We start from the raw sequence: 24,536 nt of genomic DNA, 5'->3' as shown, positions 1-24,536 counted from the left end.
TTTTGCAGAAAATAATTTTCGCATCATTTGTAAAAGTTTGCAAGTTTTCCGAAAAATATTTTTTAGAACTGTCTTTGGATTGTTCCTGATATAACTACAAATTTCTTATTTCTTATAATTCCACTCAAAAGCAAATCTTAGATTTAAAACTATTCAAAATAAAAATTGTATTTTCAACGAAAGATCATCAACGACGTACATAAATTAAAATACAGAAACTTAAGAACAGAAAAAAAGAATGGTTTGTCAAATAAAACTCGAAATATAGAAGGACCACAAAATTACAGCTATTTCAGCCCAGAGAAACTGATCCAAGTATGAGGTTAAAGACACGAATTTTTGTATAATTGTTTCCAATATTATTAATATTATTACGGGTTTGTAGTATTAAGGTTACAACACCAAGTTGTTGGAATATAGGGAAAACAAATTTAAAAAACCTTAAGAAAAAGTTTCTAACTTTGCAAAATCATATTTAAATTTATTGTTAAGCGAAATTCGACAGCTTAATTCTTTCAAAAAATGTCAGCCAGTGTATGTGCTAAAGGTTATAAAAGTTATCCCCGTTACACCTATACATACATCTCCGCCAAGATCAGAAAGAGCTTCATCTGAAAAGATGATTTTTTTTTTGCAAAATCGGCATCTTCTCTAAGCCTTGTTCCCAGCATTGCTCAAGCTTATGCACAACCATATTGGTTCAGCGGAAGGATAAAACTAATTATCTGTCAAATCAGACATGAGCTAAGTGTTACCATTCATGAAATAAGCACTACTTAAAAAAAAAGAACATTATATAACATTAGACACGAAATAGAGCTTCAATAAAAGCAGTTTTTGGAAATTTAAAATTTAAATACTTCCGAATTTTGTTTAACTCATACCTTTGGGACGGGGTCAATTGATTTGTTAAGTTTAGTTCTTATACACAAACTTAAATTTTAAAAATGTTTACGTGTTTTTTCTTATTTTTTTAAGGATTTTTTCCACTATAGTCTTTGTTTCAAATAAAACGTTAATTAAGTTTTTATTTTATCTCATTTATGCTTTGTTTAAAAAGATAAAAATAATTTCAATAAATTATAATTTTCAGAACTCTTTTTAAAACAAAAAAGTGCACATACGCCCAGGTGTACCAACAAAATGTATTGCAGTTTTTAAACGTATTCAAAATTCTACAAATTTAGTTTGGATTTATATTAAATAAATTAGGTAGCGAAATAGTTCGTTGAGAACTAGGCCCTACTGACTTACAACTCTCAACCGAGAACTGTTGTCAGAGATGGAGTGGACTTACAGTTTTAAGCCGAACCCAAACGGCTAATTTGAGAAAGCAATTTTTTATGACAAGAATTACTCTTGGAGGATTTGTCAATTTCTCGCAAGAAGCAATACCCGTAGAAAAAACTTTAGATGGCATAGGCAGGTTTTAACTCAAGACCTCTGGCATGACAGTCAAACGCACTAACCATCATGAGACGGGTACTACTGAATTCATATTAATCTTTATAAATTCAGTTATAAGCACTTCATTACATGTAAGAAGAACTTTTTGAGATGATAAGTCAATTTAATAACTAATTTTTGGCTACTGCAGGTTATGGTAGTATTATTTTTTTTTTTAATGGTTATGGTGCAATTTATAAAAAGTCTAGCTTATTTTTACATATCGCTTTATCATTTTTTTTTACTTAATCAACATCAAGTTTATGTAATATTTAATGATGAGGTTCATTTTTACTTTGGAGGCTACGTTATAAGCAGTTGGGGCTAAAAAAAATTTAAAAATAAAAGCCTCAGAGCGTTACTGTTTGGTTATTTGAGTATATTGTGCTGCAATAATAGCCACGATGGTTAAATGGTTTATATCGCTTTTCATTGTCGATTTCTTCTTAACAATAATATAAATATATTTTTTTGTAATTTCAAACGAAAACTCTTATTGGAAAAGCCTTTATTTCCGTGCAATTTGACAAAACACGTATTGTATTCAAATGAGTATAGTTAAAAAAATTAAATATATCAAATGGGCAACTAATTTTCGGAATAAGTTAAAAGTTCAGGACAGAAAATATACATGATAAAAGTATAGTATAAAATAGTTTTCAAAGGGTTTCGAATTTCAAGTTTAACACATATTATTTAAGAGTCAAAATAATTAAAATACTATTGCATGGCATCAATTTTTCGGGACGTAAATATAATTTGCGAAACATATCACTATTTATAGAAATTCAACCTAAACTCCTTCCAAGATGTATTAAAAAAAATTTGTTCCCAATAAGAGGCCATTTGAATGGGATGGATTTTATTAATCTTAACAATTGATCAAAAGTTGTCCCAACTATATTATAATTCGGTATAATAGGTTTTAGGCAAGAAAACGTCAATCTTTTGTCACATAGTTGGTCCTTAGCAAGCTTTTATTCGAAACAATATGTATTGAAAATCGCTATGTACAAAATAAAAACTAAAATGTATGAACTACAATTGTTAAAAAACAACCATTTAGTTTAAATTAACTCGCTCGTGACTTTTCAATATCATTGAATCAGTTAAAACCTATAAATGTGAGTTCAAAAACAAACATTTCATCGTATCAAATAAAAGTTCACTATGAATTAATGCATACCACTTAGTAGTTAATAATTTAAAGCCAAATAAGGGTTTTATTTGTTTTTTTGATGATTTACCACAAATGATCATTTTCCTAAATATGGAAACCTTTGATAATTACACTATCCAAAAGTTTTTCCCAGTCTTTCCTTAGGTTTTTGGTATATTTAGTTCAAATTTACACAATTTAAAATTAAAAAAAAAAACTTATAATCAAAGCTTTTTTTCAAATCTATAATCTTCTGTATTTAAAAAAATAGTTTTTTTTGTTGCACAAACAAAAAAATGAGCTTTTAAAGAATATAGATTTCTTGAATTCGAATCTCTGCTTACATTTTGTCTATCAAATCAAATTTTTAAAATATTTCACTCTAAAAACGCTAAAGACAAACAAAACAATTGTTTTTTTAAAGCTAAGTTAAAATTCAACATATCCTTCAGCAAAATATTGTAAGATAATTTTGCAACGTACAAATCTTTATCTTTCAGACATAATTTCAATCATTTTGTCTTTTTTAGATAGTCTTTATTGACTCTATATGAAGTTTTGAAAAAAATTTGAATTCAATGCTTTCATAGTTTATTTATTTATTTATTTCATTTTTATTAATACCATAGTTAGTTCTGCTAAAGATCGGACATAAAGGTATCTGTCTTCTTATGCTAGTTTGACTATAGCTAAAATTTAGACGATTCAGAGCTGTTGCGGATATAATAGAACCATTAATTAATTTTAAAATAAAACAAAATTAGAGATATTGTCTATGTTGTGAAAGTGTAGGGAGGTTTATTAGCAAAAGTCTCTGAGAATAAGGAGGTGGTGTGAATATTTGGGAAAACGGAAGAAAACGAAGACAAAAACGCATAAATCTTTTTTGGTTACTTTCAAGTCTGTCAATATGGACTGAATAGTATGGTGCCCATATAACACAGCCGTATTCAAGTATTGGCCTGACAAATGATACATAAAGAAGTTTTAAGACGTAGGGGTCACGAAAGTCACGAGAAAAACGTTTAATAAAACCTAGAATCTTGTTAGCTTTTTTTACTATAAAGTTATAATTGTCACAGAACGTTAATTTATTGTCAAGAATAACACCTAAATCAGAGAAAGCGGAAAGCTTACAAAGGGAGGAAGAATCTAATAAGTAGTTATAATCTATAATTGTTTTTTGCGTGTAAAACACATAGTTTTACATTTGTCAATATTCAATAAAAGTCGGTTTGTATTGCACCATTCTCTAAAACTATGAAGATCTTTTTGAAGCTGTGAGCAGTCTTTAATTGATCTAATAGATTTGAACATTTTAATGTCATCAGCGTATATTAAAACAGAGGAGTTTTTTTTGTAACGGATGTTATGTCATTTATATATAAGATAAATAATAAAGGACCTAAATGGCTACCCTGTGGAACACCAGACTTGACGTAAAATTGGTCGGAGAATTAATTTCTGAATATAACGCTATAACTTCTGTTCTTAAGATAAGACAAGATCCACGTCAAGAATTTGTCGTTAAACCCTAAGGCCTTAAGTTTATATACTAAAGTCTTGTAACACAATTTGTCAAACGCTTTACTGAAATCTGGGAATACGCAATCTACTTGCTTACGATCTTCGAAGGAGTCAAGGCAGAAAGAAGTGAAGTGAATTAGGTTTGTAATTGTTGATTTATTCTAGACAAAACCATGTTGATTTTCACATACAATTGAATTATAATTAAAGGATAATATCTTACAGATAATGGACTCAAATAGTTTGGGAATAACGGAAAGTTCGGCATTCGGCCGGTAATTCGTTATTTCATTCTTAGACCCTTTTTTATGAATCGGAGTTATAAATGCACTTTTCCATAATAGTGGGAAAATTGAGCTTCTAAAAGATTCATTGAACAAAACAAACAGAGGGTACGATAAACGAGACACACATTTTTTTAAAACACATGATGGTACTCCATCAGGGCCAGGGTGAAAACAATCATCAAGTTCTGAGACACAACGAACAATTGAATCCTCATATATTGTCAAGTCAAGTGAGTTAAGGTGTGGATAATTTTGGGCTGGAAAAAACGAATCGGGAATTTGAAATGAAGGAGGCACGTCGAAAGCATCTTTGAAGAAATTAGCAAAAATATTTGAAATTATTTGGGAGTCATGACTTGTTGTGCTATTAAAAAACATAGAGTTTGGGTAACCGTCAGTTTTTGTTTTACTTTTCACGAAATCAAAGAAGTTTTTTGTTTCAATTCGTTTTCAATTTTTATAATATAGTCAGAGTATAGAATATTGGAGTAGTCAATGAAAATATTTTTAAGTTCGAAGTAAATCCTGAAGTCTTCTTCTGCTCTAGTTTTACTAAATTTTAGCCATGCCTTATTTTTTTTATTTTTTAAGTTTTTTAATTGAATGTCAAACAATGTTGGAGTTTTAGATTTATAGCGAGATTTCCGTAATAGCGTAGTTTCATAAAAACAGTTAAAAATAATACTATACAGTTGATTCCAGTCAACATTACATAATAAGTTAGTTAGTTCATTAAAGTTACATTTTTAAAAATTGAATTCAAGTTTTTCATTTGAGGTATTAGGGATATTGCACACATTTATATTCAGTGATATATTTAAAGCTGGATGGTGACGGTCTTCTTCAACTAGTTTAAAATCGGCTGGAGATACAGCATTAGGTCCAAATATTTGTTGTATTGATTGGCAACCCCATTAAATTGAACAAGTCCACAAGAAGCTAGTCATCAATAATTGTGAATTCATTGGTGCTCGTTGGACTGATAGGTGTAAAATAGTTGAAATCTAATGATTTTGTCCAGTTGAGGTTCGGAAGATTGAAATCACTTACGATCAGCAGTTCATCATTAGGTTCCATTTGGTCGTGGATCTTCTCAGTTAAATGCATGCAATTTTCATAGACAAAACTGGTAGATCTTGGAGGTATGTATACTGAGATAATAAAGAGATAACCTGTTTCCAATTTGATTTTAATACATAGTATTTCGACGTCAGAAAGATCAAAAGTATCAACCAAAGTGCATATAAGGTAGTTTTTTACCGCGAATAGTATTCCACCAACAACGGTCTCAGAGTCGCTCGATTGGTGCCTATCTCGTCTAAAAGGAATGATATGAAGGAATTATTTAGCCATGTTTCTGTAAGAGCAATTATGTCATGTTCTAGATTGTTAATATTTTTATAGATCGTATTGATCTTTGTCCTTAGGCCATTGACGTTTTGGTAATAAATCAAAACTTGTTGAATCTGCCTCTTCCATAATAATGCATTGTCCGGGTCTCTTGAAAAGGGTTAAAGGATGACGACTTTATATTATTTTGTTTATTCTCGAATTCGTTTTGGAAATAACTTTTTGGAGTCAAACAAACATCCGTTTTTAAAATTATTTGTATGTTTTTTTTTTTTAATGTACATATTTCAAAAACGTAAAATATCAGACAAACGAGTCAATGGGGCTTTTGTGAGTATTGAAGCAGAGGCGGTAAAAACGGGTTTTACGGTTAATAAGGACAAAATAAAGTACATGCTGCCATAAGGAAAACCGACCACACGTCTCTGTCAAAACATCACCATCGACAAACGTGACTTTGAGGTAGTTAATGACTTTGTCTACGGTTTGAACACAGAAAACAACACCAACGCTAAGATCAAACGAAGAATTACTCACTGCTAACCTCTGCTTTTTTGGACTAAGAAAGCAATTGAGCAATTGTAAGGTAGTAAAATGGACCTATATATTTTTTTGAGGTTAGGATTTTCATGCATTAGTATTTGACAGATCACGCGGGATTTCAGACATGGTGTCAAAGAGAAAGATGGTCAGTATGCTCAGTATTCTAACGAGCAACGCTTGCAAATCATTTAATTTTATTACCAAAATCAGTGTTCGGTTCGAAATGTGTTTCGCGCTTTACGTCCGATTTATGGTCTACATAATCGACCAAGTGAGCAAACAATTAATGCGATTGTGACCAAGTTTCGCACTCAGTTTACTTTATTGGACATTAAACCAACCACACGAATGCGTACAGTGCGTACAGAAGAGAATATTGCGTCTGTTTCTGAGAGTGTTGCTGAAGACCGTGAAATGTCGATTCGTCGCCATTCGCAGCAATTGGGTTTGTGTTATTCGACCACATGGAAGATTTTACGCAAAGATCTTGGTGTAAAACCGTATAAAATACAGCTCGTGCAAGAACTGAAGCCGAACGATCTGCCACAACGTCGAATTTTCAGTGAATGGGCCCTAGAAAAGTTGGCAGAAAATCCGCTTTTTTATCGACAAATTTTATTCAGCGATGAGGCTCATTTCTGGTTGAATGGCTACGTAAATAAGCAAAATTGCCGCATTTCGAGTGAAGAGCAACCAGAAGCCGTTCAAGAACTGCCCATGCATCCCGAAAAATGCACTGTTTGGTGTGGTTTGTACGCTGGTGGAATCATTGGACCGTATTTTTTCAAAGATGCTGTTGGACGCAACGTTACGGTGAATGGCGATCGCTATCGTTCAATGCTAACAAACTTTTTGTTGCCAAAAATGGAAGAACTGAACTTGGTTGACATGTGGTTTCAACAAGATGGCGCTACATGCCACACAGCTCGCGATTCTATGGCCATTTTGAGGGAAAACTTCGGAGAACAATTCATCTCAAGGAATGGACCGGTAAGTTGGCCACCAAGATCATGCGATTTGACGCCTTTAGACTATTTTTTGTGGGGCTACGTCAAGTCTAAAGTCTACACAAATAAGCCAGCAACTATTCCAGCTTTGGAAGACAACATTTCCGAAGAAATTCGGGCTATTCCGGCCGAAATGCTCGAAAAAGTTACCCAAAATTGGACTTTCCGAATGGACCACCTAAGACGCAGCCGCGGTCAACATTTAAATGAAATTATCTTCAAAAACTTTTCAAATAAAGAATCGATGAGATTTTGCAAATTTTATGCGTTTTTTTTTTTAAAAAGTTCTCAAGCTCTTAAAAAATCACCGTTTATGTATAACCCACCTCATCCCCATTTTGCTATACGGGTCGTATGCATCGAAGGTGAGTGGAGGAAAATATGGAACGACGTAGACTTAGCAAGAAGGCTTAAAGGATAACAACTGAGATGGCTGGGATATGTAGAGCGCATGGAAATCTTCGAATCCTCACCCACAGGGCCTCGAAGTGGAGGAAGACCGCGGATCTGGTAGCGCACACAAGTGAAAGGAAACCTCATCCAACTTGGAGTGCCAGCTGGAGGTATCTAGAAAGAGACCGAGCTAGATGGCGAACAATCAAAAAAGCTTGGTAAAACTTATCTTGCAATACTTGAGTCGTAAACTATTTCTTATTACTTTTTTTTATGTTGCCGTGTGTTACAAAAAAATTTTTCAATTTAATTAAAAAAAAAGTTTTTAATTGAATTTTTCTAAAAAAAAAGTTGTCAATTGAATTTTTCTAACAAAAAAAAGTTAGCAACAATATTTTTTGCATAGTTCTTACCTTGATGTTTTTATTTTAAAAACCGACAGTTGGATTTTTCTAAAAAAAAACAACTTACAGTAATAGAAGCTTAACTTTTTAAAAAGATATATGAGTAAAAAATCAATTTTCCAGTTTGTTGATTTATTAAAAAACCGTTGTTTAAACCTTTTTAACATATTCGTGAAATATTTGGGAGAAATTTATATGAGTCAAACAGAGACTCGAAAGTTAGTCGTCTAATAAACTTAACGATTATGTCCGAAAACTATGTAGGTAAGGTACTAAAACGATTTGTTTTCAAAATTATTTTAAAGAATTACTAGTATTTTTTTGAATACTCAAAAATATTTGTTTTTTTTGTTTTTTTTTTTTCAAAAACCTGACGTGATGGAGAAATTATAAGTTGAAATTCAGGACACAAAATTCTTTGGAAAAGTATTGTTTGGTCTGTGTGGTACAAAACAACCTCAACTAAGTTCTATATTTAAAAAAGTTAAAAATGGACGAAATATTGAATATTTTTTCACTGACTTTCCCCAAAAACTCTCAAATACTCCTTCTAACTCTATAAATTATAACTTAAATACACAGAAACTATTTGTTTTTGAAGTTTGCAATAAAAACAAAAATAATAACAATAAAAATGCTCACCATTATTATTTAGGGAATTCATCTCATTTGTATTATATTGCATTGAATTTTTATCTTCATCATCATCATCAAAATTTTCATCGGATTGTGATGATTGATATATAAATTCCGTTTCTGATGATGCTGCTGATGTACCACCACCTCCACCGCCACCTGCTCCTCCATCTGCTAATAATGGTGGTGCTGGTGTTAAGACAGTTGCTCCTGATGATGATGATATCGCTGATGATGATGATAAATGTCCTTCTCCGTTGCCGCCGCCGCCACCATGATGATGATTATTATTATTATTGTTGTTATTGTGATTTGTATGCTTTTGTGAATTTTGAAATGGTTTAGCTGCATTAACTAAATTTAATGGAAGTATTGTTGTGGCAACAAATAAACCAATTAAAATATAATAATTTTTTACATAAATCTTATTATTATTTAATTTAAATTTTAAATTATTTTTATATTTATTATTATTATTATTTATAATATTGGCTGCTAGTCGACGTTTTATATTTTTATTATTATTATTATTTTGGTTAATTATATTAATATTTACATAACGATAAAATTTCGATAACGATGTGATAACTAATAACAACAACATCAACGATAACGTGCTGAATTTTTTTAGCATATTATTTAATTTAATAAATAATAATTTTTCTTTTTGTTGTTGTTGATTTTGTTGGTGATTTATTTTTTGTTGTTGTTGTTGAATACTACGCAGCGAAGTTTTACTAAAATTATTATCTAAATTTATTATTGTGAATGCGGTATTGTTGTTATTGTTTAATATAATATTATTATTTATTTTGCTTGTTGTATCTATTTCTGTTTCTGTTTCTGTTTCATTTGTTGTTGATGTCGGGGAATTATCTGAAGGATTATTTTGTTGAAGCCTTAGTCTGCCTCTTCGACGCCGACGGGTATAATTATTCTGAACATCTTCTTCGGTAGTTTTCAAAAATAGCAGCTCTTTTTCAAAATCCAAAGTATTTTCACCTTCCTTTTCTGTTTGTTGTTCTTGTTGTTGTTGACTTTCTGTCGTTGTTGTTGTTGATGTTTCTGTTTCTGTTTCTTTTTGTGTTGTTGATTTAATATTTTTAATAATTTTAAGAAATGATTGTTGTTCAGTTGTATCTACAACTTCATTTCCTTCTTCTTTTGATGATGGCAACATCTTTTTACTTATTAAATCTACATCTGTATTATTTTCAACATCATTGCCATAATTACATTTTTTGGTTAGGTAGTAATTGTTGGTGTTTTTGATGATTTTGTTGGTGTTTTGGTAATTAATTTTAATTTTTTCTTCGTTTTTGAAGTTTTTCCACTTACAAATTGCATTTTTAGTTATTTTTTCTTGTTGTTGTTGTTGATGATGATTATCAATATTCCGTTTAGTAGTATTTTTTATTATAATTGTATTATTATTTAGTTGTTCTGGCAACATTGGACCCATAATACGCTCGCTAATACAAGATCGTTGTTGTTTATTTTTGTAATATTTTTTTTAAAGCGAAACAAGACACGATTATAGAATTTTTAGAGAAATAGTTTTTTTTTATTATTTCTTAGATTAGAAATAAAAAAAGTAATAGAGAAATAGGTTATTAGATACTAGATTAAACAGTAGTAGATGGAAAATTTAAAGTAAAATAATGAAAGAAGAATATTTCACACATAAATTCTTTTCTAATTTTTGTTTACATACGCACTATATTATTTTTATATATATTTTTTTTTAATTTTTACACTTTCACTTTGTATTTATTTTTAATTAATTTTATTTTATTAATTTGTAAATTAAAAAAAAAAAGATAGATGAAAAAAAGAACACTTAATTTTTACTCAAGTGTTTATGGGTGTTAATTTTTATTTTTAAAATTTTATTTTTATTTTTGAAGGAAGGAAAAATGGTTTTAAAATAAAATAGTATTTAGACCATTTTTTATCTTCTCTTGACACCTTTGAACATTTTTGTTTCTTCTTTTTCTTCTTCTTTTCGATTTTAAGTATTTTCTTATGAAGAACTTAAGAATTTTCAACTCTACTAGGGACCCATAGTTTTTTCTTTTTTTTGTCTACACGGTTATTATTTAAAGAGAGAAACTTTTATAACGTTGTTAGTCCGCGAAACGCGAACAACTATTATACGGTAATTTTCAACGGGTTGTTAGTTTCGTCGAAATCAGTATCAGGTAAGAAAGAAAACTTTCGCTGTATATTATCTCTTTTTGAGGAGAGTAGTAAAATAGCGTAAGCGCAGCAGTTGTTGCCATTTTTCCCCCTCTCTCTCTTTTAACTCTCTTTGTGTGTTTTTTTTTAATTCGCTCAATTTTTCGCTGATTTTTAACTTTTGCGCGCAATAGCTCTTCCGGGCTTGTGCGTAGTATTAATTCTCTTTCAAAAGTATCTATAGAAAGCTTTTTACCTAGCCATCAACAATAGGGTAGAATTTGTTGATTTTACCCGAAGACATTGTCATTTTTGTTTGTGTATATTTTCGCTCAGTTATATGGACCTAAATTAGGTACCATAATACTTGTGTCTTGTGTGTGTGTGTGGTTGCACACATTTATATATATTTTATTGCTGCATTTGTAGGTACCTCTTTTACTTACGATGATGGTGAGGTTTGGAGGTATAGTAAAAGAAAAATTTATAAGGAAACACAATCTTTAATGGGAGAAGGAAAAAATATATGGGTTCTTCTTTCGACGATTTTCCGGAATTATTGTATATGTTCGTTTGTTTTTTTGTTCAAATGGTTTTTTCCAAAAATTTTCATGAAGATTTTTTCTTTTTTGTTTTTGATCAAAATGAAAACTTTTCACTCTTTTCTTTGCTCGTCATACGACGATTTGTGATTGCGTAACACACGAAATATTTAGCAAAACAAATTTTTGTATGTTTGCTGTTTTGTCCTTTTGTTTTTCTTTGACGAAAATGATTATGCAATCTTTTTGTTGTTCTTTTTGTTGTTGTTTGAATAGCAACCTTATCCTAGTTAAATATTTTTCAATTGTGTTTAGGTATGTGTAGTAATTTTTTAGTATTTGATAAACAAGTAACACTTTTTTCATTTACATGTATACTATTTTTGTATATATACTTTTTTTTTAAATTTATTTAACACTTAAATTTAAGTTTATAATTTTTAATTTAAACATTCAAATGAAGCACAATCACACACTTATTTTTTCATATCCTTGATTTTGTTGTGTATAGAATTATTTTTGTTTCTACATTTTAATCACACACACCCTTTCTTATGACTATGATTATATAAAAATATATTCTTATTTTTCTTGAATTTTCATAGTTGAAGAACTGAACCACTGAAGGTCCTGGATTTTATGGTTTTTCTCTTAATTAATACCCGCATAACGTTTTTAGTTTAAAGTTTTTCTTAAAAATTATCCTTGTTTTTCTCAAGATTAGATAACCAACACAAACACTGGGTTGATTTTGGTATAATTTGTGTGTGTAAGGAGAGAGTTGTGTCGTATTGTCGGTCCTTTAGTCAGAATGGACGCGCACAAACTGGTTGTACATTGAGAAAAGTGACGGCATGTCCTTATTCAAAGGAAAAAGAACGAAAAACCAAAAAAAAAAACGAAACCAAATGGTACGAAAGAATAGAGAGAGAGAGAGAAAGAGAGAGATAAAAAGGATATGTGGAGCTTTTTTTCCTATTTATTTACGAGTTTGTTTGTACATTGAGGGGCTTTGGTTTGTGCAGAAACTAAGGAGTAGAAGTAGAAGAAGAAGAAATACAAAACTTTGTTCGCCAAACTTATAGTGAACGTGAAATGATTTTTCAGCAAGTTCTTCTTCTTTTTTACTCTGTGTCCTTTTTTCGCGGAAAATCGACGAAAAATATTTAGGGAAGTAGGGAAAAATAGGAAATATAAAATACCTTCATTTCATACCGGTTGTGAAGTTCGTGTAGGTTTTTAAGGTGGATATGTGGATGATTTTCGCTGAGTATTATTATGTTTCTTTTACGCTTAATGTTTCGCTCAGTTTTATTTGCAAAAAGAAATGAGGAATATTTTTTTCTTATTTGTTTTTGTTACAGAGAGAATCCGAATTTTTGCGCATGGAACTAGACTAGGTCATATTATAGTGTAGAATATAAAATAAAACTTACCGTACCGTACGCGTGTAAAGCAGCAGTTTCGAAAAAAATACAAAAAAAAAACAGGAGCTCATTTTTCGCCTTCATCTATTCGGCCTAAATATCAAAAAATAAAAATAAGGAGCAAACATAAAACGATGAAAATGTGAATAAATAAAGTAACATGCCTACATTCGATTTGTAAATAGTAAATCAAAATTGTGTGTGGAAGGTTTTTGAGCGAAAGGGAAGGGAAATAAATGACTGTAAAACGAAAATGTCCACCGTTCCGGAGTTGAGAGCTTTGTTTAATTTTTTTGATTCATTTTTTTTTTAAATTCTAACCTACCTACTAAATTTCCAACTATAGTTGGATTTGAGTGATTCTAGGGGATGATAGTAGTTGAGTTAGTTGGAAACAGGAGTTCAAGTACTTTATGATGAACGTTAGCTAGAGTTTTTAGTAGGAGAGACATTTTTAATGTACTAAACTATACAGGTCTGAAAGTTTGGAAATACTTAACTTTAATCATAGCGAAACTTAAGGAACCATCAGGATATAAAATATATGTAAAACCACTGATTAAGAATGAAATGACGTCACACGACATTGGTATGGAAAACAATTAAATAAATCAGACAAAATCAAAGTTATATTTTGAATTGTAATTGAAGTTAAGAAATTATGGGTATATTATTGGGAACATTTTTAAAAAATACACAGATTTATTTAACTTGAATAAAACACATATGGAATATCTTTGTTCATGATATTTCTTTCTGATTATTAAGTTTGAACTTTGACATAATGTTTGAAACATCATGACCTCCAAACGAATTGTTGCAAGCATCGATTCTTTTGAGGTAATTTTTGACACATTTTGGGCGGTATCTCAGTCATAGCTTGACGAATGATCTTTTTTAAGTGCTCACAATTTATTTGCATAAACAGGGTTTTTGGCGTGGCCCCATTAAAAAATAGTCCATCGGTATCAAATCACCACGCCGAGAAATTACGCGAACAGGGTACCGTAGCGTGATGGTTAGTGCGTTGGACTGTCATGCAAGGGGTCTTGGGTTCAATCCCTGCCTGTGCCACCTAACACGGGTACTGCCTCTTGCGAAAAATCGACCAATTTTCCAAGAGTAATCCTTGTCATGAAAAGTGCTTTCTCAAATTAGCCGTTCGGATTCGGCATATAAACTGTAGGTCCCTTCCATCTCTGACAACATTACTCGCACACAGGAATGGTTGAGAGTTGTAAGTCACTAGGCCCTGGTTCTTCATGGACTGTTGCGCCACCTAATTTATTTATTTTATTTTAGGAAATGTCATTTTCGCTCGAATTGTGCAGCAGGTGGCATTGTCTTGTTAAAACAAGGTTGTATTCTTTAATAGCAAGCAAAAAAAAAGTCGTTTATCGTGTGACTATCAAGCTTCGAATTTAGTTGACGATTCTCAGAAATCTAAATACGAAAACTTTGTTTATCAACATATACACCGAGTAAGAAATGTGCAAAATGGATAACCCGATACTTTGTTAGGTTAAAGTAGCTGTCCGTGATGTGGAAGGACACACCTAAGCCAGTTTAATGGCTCATTGTGATGACAAATGAATCTTGAGGCTTTCTTCTAAGTTGAATGAACCCACTTTGAGTCCCTTACGAAACATGAGAGACTGATTATGTTAATATGTTTGAGATCGTTAGAGAAGAATGTTCGTAGGTAATTCTTCTGAAAAAGTCATTTGACTTCCTATTAGACAGTGCCCGGTTATGACAACGATTATTATCGAGCTTATATGCGATCTGATTAGAGACTTACTATCAGTCCTTCAGAGTACACACCTCTACTAACCTATTCATTTGTTGTTAATTCTTCTGTGTAAAAGTGGACTGACTCGTCTTCCAGGAAGATCTTAAAGGTATCTGGAAGTTTCCGCCGAATTGCTGCAGTAACTTTTTTCACTCTCTCTGGTATTTATCGTTTCCAATTTGGTTTTTTCCCCTAAAATAAGACTCAAGACTTAGCCTCGCCTGAGAACATTAACATCTTGAATTTCCTCAAAAATAGGACACTGGTCGAATCCAATGGCCTAAGCCATTTTGTAAGAGTTCATTTAGATTTAGGATATTAAGATGCTTTCCTGAAACTTCTATGGCAACGTCATCTGCTTAGGAAATCACTCTGAAACCCTCCGCACCCAAACCAGCTACTATTTCATTTACAACCACGTTCCAGCCTGACGGTATCCCGTAAGGTCAGCATTCAATTAATTAAATCCCCAAGCGAACTCTCTTTTTTTTATATTGTGCGCGCACTCAAGGGGATATGAATACCTTTATAATGATTATACACAGTGCGAGCAATTAGGAAGAGGGGATAGGATTGGAAAGGAGATACTGATGCACATTGGTTTTGAATGCATGAACATTGTAATGAGTGGGAAATATTGAGTCTGGTAAAGCATTCCACATTCGTGTAGTGCGACTAAAAAAAGGAATCTCTGAACTTTACTGTACGTCCAAAATTGGGCTCAAGGGTAAACAGATGGACATTCCTAAAAGAACGAGTATTACGGTTAATTTAAAAAATCGAGGGAAGGAATCCAACTGGCTACACTAGAACATTGTTTATGAAAATAGCGATAAAATAATGACAGACATGAAACTTTGGGGCGGTGCTCAAGAGATATTAGGTTTAGTTAAACAACAGTCACCTATCAATATTAGAGCTCATGTTTGAATTCTGTCCAAGAGACTCAAAAGTGTTATTGGAGCAATTGACCATATTTGAGAATTGTACTCCAGTTTTGGACGAATGTAAGCTTTATAGATTGTAGCCAGATGAGAAGGGGTAAAAAACTTCTTGCATCTTCGAAGAAAATCTAAACGCTCAGCAGCATTTTTGTCGATGTCAAATATGTGATCACTCCACAACAAGTGGTTTGTAATGCACATACCTTGGACTGAAAGCTGTTCAGTCTCCTCGTTGCAAGCACCACTCATGGATAGTGGAATTAGTAGTGGGTTACGCTTTTGTGACAGTAGACAGCATTGAGTTTTCGAAGTTTTCTCTTCCTTCTGAGATCTTAAGTCAGATGTGATTGCAGATGTGTCCACATTGTTCAAAGCGACTTCGATGTCAAACAAAATAAACATAGTGAACTTTCTATGACGTAGGGAGTCAAATTTTAGCAGTTTTTCAAAATTTAAGCTTTATATTCTTTTTTTTGTAAAAAACGTTTTTCTATTGCAAAATATTTAAATCGGTCTTGGGTTTTGAATTGTTTCAAATTCCCTATTTAAATGTGCGCGTATATACCAGAAGTTCGGTTTACTTTTTTGTAATCCACATCTTTAAAACTAGTAGACATACAACCTTCATACTTGTGAAGCTTTTTTGTACGTGTAAGACTCACTCGTCGGTGTCCAGGGTGGTTCTTCCCAAAGAACAAAACACTTGGGTTTAGAATTTTCAAACTCTGATTTGTAACCAACTTCAATTTTTTTAAACCGTAATCGATAGATTTTTATAACGAAGATAACAAAGTATTTCATATACTTTATTTCCCTTACCACTAAAAGTAACAATTTATTGATTATATTTATTTACAAGTTAAATAAATTAAGGCCTCTTCTCTATAACAACTGAAACGTTAAGTGGAGCACTGGCCACGACAGAATAAACCGTTGGGACTGCTTTCTGTCTGTTCCTAGCTGCAAACAAGCAAATAATCGGTCAGCCTAAGCCTTACCCGTCGTACATTTACTGGTAGATGAACGATGAGAACGGCGGAAAAAAGGAAGAAAGTATTTCAGGATCCTAAAAAATACTAAAAGTACTCGAGTGTACTAACGCGGGGATTATATCCTTTGATGTACACAAGATTGGCAGTCAGGAACTTACTCTGGTTCTACTCAAGCTCAAAAAAACATGGGTTTCCAGCTTGCTCGATCTCTAGCTAGCTACCTTCAGTTTCGAAGGCCAAGTTACTTGCAGTCCTCCCCCTACTGCATTGCATGTCGATTGATTTATAAGAAGGGCTTTAACGTTGATGTCCATTCGCGATACATATACAAGCCAACTAAGTCGTTGGTCTTTTACTATTTTAACCAGGTCAGTGTCACTGCACACGTGTACAGTTCGTCATTGCATCTTCAACTTCACTTTATACAGACGGGACCAAAAATTACCCGAAGAATTTTTTCTCTCGAAGCATCCTAAGACGTTCACATCTTGCCTTTACATGGTCCAAGCCTCATGACTATATATGAGAGAGGACTTTACTTCTCACTACGTTGCCCATTCCATTGTCATTCTGCACATACGCACAAGTTTGACAGGGATTCCGAAAATAGACATTGAACTGTAGAATTAAAATCGAGGGATAGATGGTTGCTATCAATTTTAAGTCATTGGGTTTTTTCAAGATCTGCTAATGATTTAAATTAGATAAGATTGGTTTTTATTTTCATAAGGCTGATTAAAAGTTTTTTTTAATAAAGTTTACAAACAAAAAACATAGCTTTGCTACGTCTGCCTAGTTGACGAATCTTAGAAAAATATAACATAGCTCAATAATATATTTAAATAGTGAAGAAGCTATTATTGTGATTTAGTTGACGGCAGAACTGCCTGTATACGGATCCTGTGGCGTCATTCAAGTATTTCTCTCGTTGTTTTATGTCCACTGCGGAAATGAGCTGGTAAAAAGAAGCTGTTAAATCGTCCTGATTATTTCACAGAAGGTTAAGTTCTATTACACATTCTCTTTACAATTTGGTCCAATCAGCACGTTTTGGCTCATATTACTTGAAGAGCTCCTATCTTCGGAAGCTTATTATTGCTCAACTTCATAAATCTCAAGATGTAATCGACTTGCATTTTTAGGGTTTAAGTAGGTGATAATCCTGATTCCAACATAAAAACATAGTTCGGTCTATTTGATGGCAGTCTAAAAATTCCATAAAGTATCGGAGAAGTTTTTCAACTGTTTCGTATTGTTTCGTTCCCCAAATTTTTGCTTCAAATATCTTGAATTTGCTGCTATGTGCTATAACTTTGTTAGAAAAGCATATTTTCTAAGTTGCACTGAATTTCCATGCTCAAATTTTTCGTTAACTGAACTCCAAGGTATTTGAATTCCGTGACAACTTCGATGATCTCTCCATTATAGAACAATTTTTCTTTCGTTGAATTTCGGCCTCCTCCTAGTTTAAAAATCAAAATTTTGGACTTATTAAGATTAACCATCAAACTCTAAAGCTGACAATATTGAATAGGCGGTTTATCAGTAACTGCAATGATATAGGTGATGCTGCCAAAAGAACAATCCCGTCCGCAAACAGCCATGCTTTTATTATTTGTTCGGCGAAGTCTATGCCACCTGGTAATTGGTCTATAAGATATTCAATAAATACGGCGAACAGACTCGGACTTAATGTACAGCCCTGTCTGACTCCCGATTGTGTTTTAAATCCTCTGGACTCTTCTCCATGCCATACCTTAGCAATTGTATCTGCATATAGGTTCTGAATAACCTTTCCGATCTTCCATGACATTCCATTACTATACAGATTGTAGATAAGCGCATGTCTATCAATCATATCAAATGCTGAGTCAACGAAAAACGTATATAGCTTCTTGTCTTCATTCAGGAATGTTTCTGCGATACTTTTAAGGGTAAATATTTGGTCAACCGTTAACATCTCCTAAAGAATACTTGAAACACCTTTAAGAGCTTGTTGTCTTCTATCAATTTATTGAAACGTTTATGAATGAATATTTTTTATATGAAGCCATTAGAAAGGATATTCCTCTATAATTAGACACCTCGTCCAAGCTCTCTTTCTTATGAATCGAAAAAATGATGGACTCCTTGAATTCTAGTGGTATCATTCCGGTTTCCATGACATTGTTATATATAGTTGTCAGTCGGTTGATTAGCTCTGCTGTGCCATACTTATATCTACCTTAATGTGAATATCTGGTCAATTGTGGCCTCGTCTGGATTGGAACCAGAGTGGCATGGGCCTATCAGGTTCTTGACGAATAGCTTGAGACGTTCACATAATACGACGGAAAGGATATCATAACCCTTTGTTCAGCAACTGATGCCCCTGTAGTTAGCGCAGTTCAGAAGGTCTTTTTTTAAGGATTTGGAATAATATGCTGAGATTACGCTCATCAGACCATATTTTGGAGATAAGTCGGTGCATACTCCTTACTAAGTCATCGCCAGATGTTTAAAATAATCCTGCAGCAATGGGTTCAACCCCAACAGCTTTGTTGTACTTATTATGAGATATGTGTAGCTATCATCAATGCGTCGAGATCAGGTTCGCGGAATTTTTGTTCTCCGTCTCCTAGGTTAAATGCTGCTACCTCCCTTACAACGGAATGCGATTCGTCAGTCTTTCTATTCAGCCAAAAATCAGGTTAGTCTCTGAAAATGAATTTGCGATGAAATTCATAATCTTGGCGCATCTTTTCCAAATCCCAATCGAAGCAAGTACTTCAAATGGTCCATCGGCTTCTATTCTTACATCTTGCGTGGATATAAACAAAGATCCTTACGAAAAATACGTCATAATGTGATGTGATGACTAAGTCTTGAGAATGCCGCGGAATTGACTGATCTGTTTGAAACTTAGAACAAACGCTTTGTCGGTAACATCATACAACTCATATATAGACTTTAATTTTTGCACCTAACTTTTTATTGCATGTCTACTGTCTAAAAGGGGTAGTACCCGTTAGTGCATTGAACTTTTCCATCAAAAGTTTTTTTCATAGATATTGCCTCTTGCGAGGAATTGACAAATCCTCCAATAGTAATTCTTGTCATGAGAAGTTACATTTTGAACCCGGATTAATGCTTTTTTTCAGTCAACAAAATTGAAACTTAAACTTTCAAATTCGTCCTCTAAAGGATCAAAAATAAAAATTTCAATTTAAAATAACAACCACCTTCATTTATTGTCTTTTTGAGCAAGGTCCGTCTATCTTTTTAAATTTATTACCAGAAAATCTCATAAAAGTGCGGTTTTGGCATTTATTATTGCTCTCCACATCTTGGTAGAGGGATAATATAGTCCTGCCTCATTTAGCCTTGTTTTATTTTCTTATGATGCGACAGCGTTGGGGGTGTTCTTGTTCTGATGATCTGGTGACTCTTTGGGGTTTTGGAAGAAGAATAATTTGTTTTATTCATGTAAACGCACAGCAATGCCGAAAACGAGAACGAGATAAAGAGAATATCTTTCCAAACCCCATATCAAGGACATCATCATCATTAAGCTACTTTGCATGTTCTTTTTGTTTTGTTGGTGTATTATAAATTTGATTTTCTAGACTCATTGCGTCTTAATCACTTCCTCATTTATGTTGACCTTCTTATTTTTGTTTTGTTGGTACCTTAAGCTATGTATATCTCCAGCCTTATAGTACCAAGAACCTTCATTTTTCGTCTTGCTATAATGTACCTACAAGTTTATTCATTATGTGTTCCAATAACAAAATATAACGAAACAAGGAAAATTCTTCCACGATTTCACTTTGTATTCAGATCAAGCACACATAACAATCTATGATGTCTTTACTAAGCCCATTAAAGTCAACTCGAAATCATGCCAACCAAGTTGTAAGAAAAACAAAAAACAAAAAAACTAACCTCAAACCCCCCCCCCCCCCCCCCCCTAAAACTATAACAACAATAAGAACAAGAACAACGATGACGTTTCATATTTGACTCACTCACATTCACATGTGACCTTTTATGTTGTGGACCCATAGAGCACTTACAAGTTCACCGTGTCTCTATCGCCCTGAACAACATCCCACAATTTGAATGACCGACATTAATTTCAGTGCCCATTTTCTTTTCAATTTAATGAACCTTCCCATTCTCATATCAGTTTTCTGGGTCTCACAGCTCTGAGCTGCGGAGACGAGAACAAAAGAGACTTTTTTCCACCACCACCGACCGCCTACATTGCCACCCTAAGGCCCCGGCCCCGGCCCCGCCCCCACCGAACACCACCGCCGGCCGGCCGCCCTAAAGCGAAGAAAGTTTTTGGCCCAAATTCGAGAATTTTAGTCCGGGTTAGCCGATATCTTGCACACCATCTAATTCTGCTTTTGTTTCGTCTGTTGTGTGTAGAGTGAGTTGAGTTTTTGTTTTTTGGTGAATTTCATGCCAAATTCATACAAAAGTCAAAATACCAAAGTTCTAAAGGATACCAGCTCCAGCGAGTGCGGAGTATAAGAAAATCCAATGCTAATGAAATATCCTTGCTTCGCACGAAAAGGAAATGTTTTCTTCTAATGTTTGTTCGTGTGTTGCATGAAGCGAGTGTGGTAAAAGTATGTGTGTGTGTGTTTTTTTGTATAGTTGGTTTCTATAGTTTATAGTTGAGAGTTCTTTTCCTTATTTTCATTTAAGAGGTTTTATATTTCAGAGTTCTGATGGTCTTGGATTTAATATATAATTTTTATGGTTTTTAATAGACGGTATGCAAACATACATACTTATACATACAGACGAAAAAACCTATTGAAGTATGTGTAAAATTAACATACAGAACCAACTATATATATGATTGAGTGCGTTCTACATTCTAAAAGCGAATGCCGCAGGTGAGTTAAGAGAACGCTTAGACCTAAGCATGGTAATTTGTATAAACAGAAATACAGTTGTAATCAAAAGGTTTGTGCTGATTTCATTGTTATAACCTTTCTCAGCAAATACGGATACAGATTCCTTACAGTTTATTAAGCCCAAAAAAGTATCTAATCAAAAATTAACAGGGGGTACGATTTTTAAAGAAATGCCTTCGATAGCCTTCAAACCTTCAATACATAATAAACGCATGTCTGAAACTAAGATATGTACCACATCATTTGAAAGATGCAGAAGTCTTTGTTATACCTTAACAGAAGAACCATCTTGCAAAGTAAGATCCCCTCAGATAATCACGGCAAAACTTCAATACATAACTGCTACTGAAAAGACTCAGAAAATAGAAATGGAATCCTTTTTCCAAATCATCAGTTTGGATTTAGAAAAAAATATTCCACAATAGATCAAGTACATTGAATTATGGATGTGGTGGAAAAGGCACTTGAAACAAAATAAGTACAAAATAATACATTCTTGGGAGTTTTTTAAGCTTTTAACAAGTTTTAGCATTAAGGTATGTAGTACAAACTGCATAAGGACCTTGCCAGGTTTTAAGAGATGACAAGTATCAAAGTTTTCTCTTAAAATTTTTAAATATTTTTCTATTCAAATAATTGAACTCATTTTATAAAAGATACGTTTAAACTAGTTTTTGCAATAGGAATTTGACAACTTGGATTTAAGTTTTTGAACGTACCCTTTTACTAATAATCAAGGGTCATTGTCAATTTATTCATTAAATTCAAATTACGTCATACTAAACAATAAATAAAATAAATTAGGTGGCGCAACAGTCCGTTGCGAACTTGGGCCTAGTGACATACAAATCCCATTCCTGTGTACATTTGTCAGGGATGGAGGGGACCTACAGTTTTAAGCCGAATCCGAACTGCTAAATTTAAGAAAGCACTTTTCATGAAAAGAATTACTCTTGGAGGATTTGTCCGTAAAAGAAGTTAGCACAGATAGCACAGACAGGAATCGAACTCAAGACCTCTGCAGAATTATTTTAAGCAGCTGGCAATGACTTAGTAAGGAGTATGCACCAACTCATCTGCGAAATATGGCGTGACGTGAAAAAAACTTTGGATGACACAGGTAGTCCTACGCACTAACCATCACGCTAAAGGCATTATTTGAGGTCTGTCTAATTATTCGGATACGCCGATGATATTGATATTATTGGAAGATCAAAGCGTGACGTCAGTGGCTCTTTCATTGGTCAATGAGGGCGTGACCAAGCTGTCTTGCTCTCATAAAGAAAGGAAATTGAACGACGCAACGTCTTGAATAAAACGTTATCTATTAAGCTTTAAGTACTTTGTCTACCTGGGCACCGCTATAAATTCAGACAACGAAATCACCGCTAAAATGAAACGGAGAATAATTCTATTAAATCGTTCCATTTTACAACTTAGAAGGCAATTGAGTAATTAAATACTTTCTTGAAATTTAAAGCCTCACTCATATATCTGGTTCTCATATATAGTGATGAGACTTGGACCATGTAAAGAGAAGAGGAGAATGTTTTACGATGGCTTTGATAGGACAATTTTTCGGGTGAATGTTGGCCCTGTCTGAGTATAGAACATACAACGACGAACTGTACGGGCTGTACAGCGACACTTATCATATAGAGCCAATGGGCATCAACGCTCTAGTCCAGAAGGTCTTTCAATCTAATCCCGAGGGACGGTGTAGTAGAGGAAGACCGTGACAAAGTTGGCCCACGCAGGTGGGGGAGGACCTCATCCAACTAGGGACCAAGCTGGCTTTAGACGCATACTGATTGAGGCCCAGGTCCGTCCCGGACTATAGCTTCCCATTAAGTAAGTAAGTACAGCAGAGACACAAAGTGAACACAAGCAAAACGAGAGGGGATTTGAAAGGAGATGTCGTTGCACATTGGTTTTAAAATTTTGAATGTTGCAATGACTGTCAAATTTAGAGTGTGGTAAGGCATTTCACATTCGCGTAGTACAATTGAAGAACGAATCTCTGTATTTGACAGTACGACCCAAGTTGGGCTCAAGGGTATACTGATGAGCATTTCTAGAAGCGCGAGTATTACGGTTGAACTATTTAAGGGAGGAATGCAACCTTTAAAATAACGGTAAAAAGGGTTACACAAAAAACCTCGTTCAAGCCAATCAAAGAAACTAGTCATGATTTTATCATCAATCAATTTATGCTGCCAAATTCCTTGGAATGACTTTTGGATCCAAAGCTTAAATGAAAAGAATTCATCAAAAAGAAGAGAGAAGAGCTAAAATTGAAGAACAGAAAAATGTGCTGGTTAATAGGAAAAAACTCTCCTATGTATCCGGAACAAACTATTGTTATAGCTTAGGACATCGAACTGTGGGGTTGTACAATAAAAAAGATGCTTAATCTATCCAAAACTTGAAATGTCTGTCAAGGCTACCCGCAGCACATCACTGATCACCAATAAGAAAATTCTCTTCTAAATCTCTTCTGATAACCTACCTCCGTGTAAGATGTGTCAATTGAACCCAATTTAAGTTGCATTTAAAGTAGAAATTAGTTTATCTGGGAACGATGAAATTTCGTATAACGCTAAGGGTTAAAGTTACTTATTTTAGAATCAAAATCGAACATCTGAATTTTTTTATGAGGAGAGGTGTGTAATCCACCTTCATTTCATGTTCTTTGCCATCGAAGTATTTTGTGTTATTATTATGTCCTCTGTAGTAGAGTGATGAAATGTGTTTATTTTCTTAAATGGGAATGATAGAATAATTTAACATAAAGACAAACTTTTCGACACCAATGTTATTGAAGGAAAAACGTTAAACTAGAAAAAGAAACATCCATCTGAACTCGGAAAATCATAAAAAGCATGTGTTATTCCTAATTTGAAATGCAAAACTAATACCATTCACTCTGGACAAGCCCAATTTCACTGGGTTTGTTTTTTTTCTATCTAACAAAACAAAAATATTCCAAAAAAGAAATA

The 24,536-nt window shown here is 33.3% G+C and overlaps 1 protein-coding gene across 10 annotated transcripts in view; it reads right to left on the bottom strand.

Moving 5' to 3' along the window:
• Window positions 1-12,311, bottom strand: part of LOC129943429 (sodium/potassium/calcium exchanger Nckx30C) — a 213,152-nt gene extending 200,841 nt beyond the window's left edge. For 8 of the 10 annotated variants that reach the window (XM_056052867.1, XM_056052869.1, XM_056052870.1 and 5 more), the window contains exon 1: window positions 8,759-12,310. In XM_056052867.1, the coding sequence (XP_055908842.1) occupies window positions 8,759-10,214 (1,456 nt within the window). In that variant the 5' untranslated portion in view covers window positions 10,215-12,310. Of the gene's footprint in view, window positions 1-8,758 lie in introns of all 10 variants that reach the window. The other 2 variants (XM_056052868.1, XM_056052873.1) reach the window with 2 other exon arrangements.
• Between the last annotated feature and the right edge of the window lie 12,225 nt (window positions 12,312-24,536).

The sequence above is a fragment of the Eupeodes corollae genome, chromosome 1 (genome assembly GCF_945859685.1).
Source record: "Eupeodes corollae chromosome 1, idEupCoro1.1, whole genome shotgun sequence".
NCBI classification, from domain to species: domain Eukaryota; kingdom Metazoa; phylum Arthropoda; class Insecta; order Diptera; family Syrphidae; genus Eupeodes; species Eupeodes corollae.
Note: the sequence above shows the minus strand (reverse complement) of the source record. Positions and strands in the feature narration are given on the sequence as shown.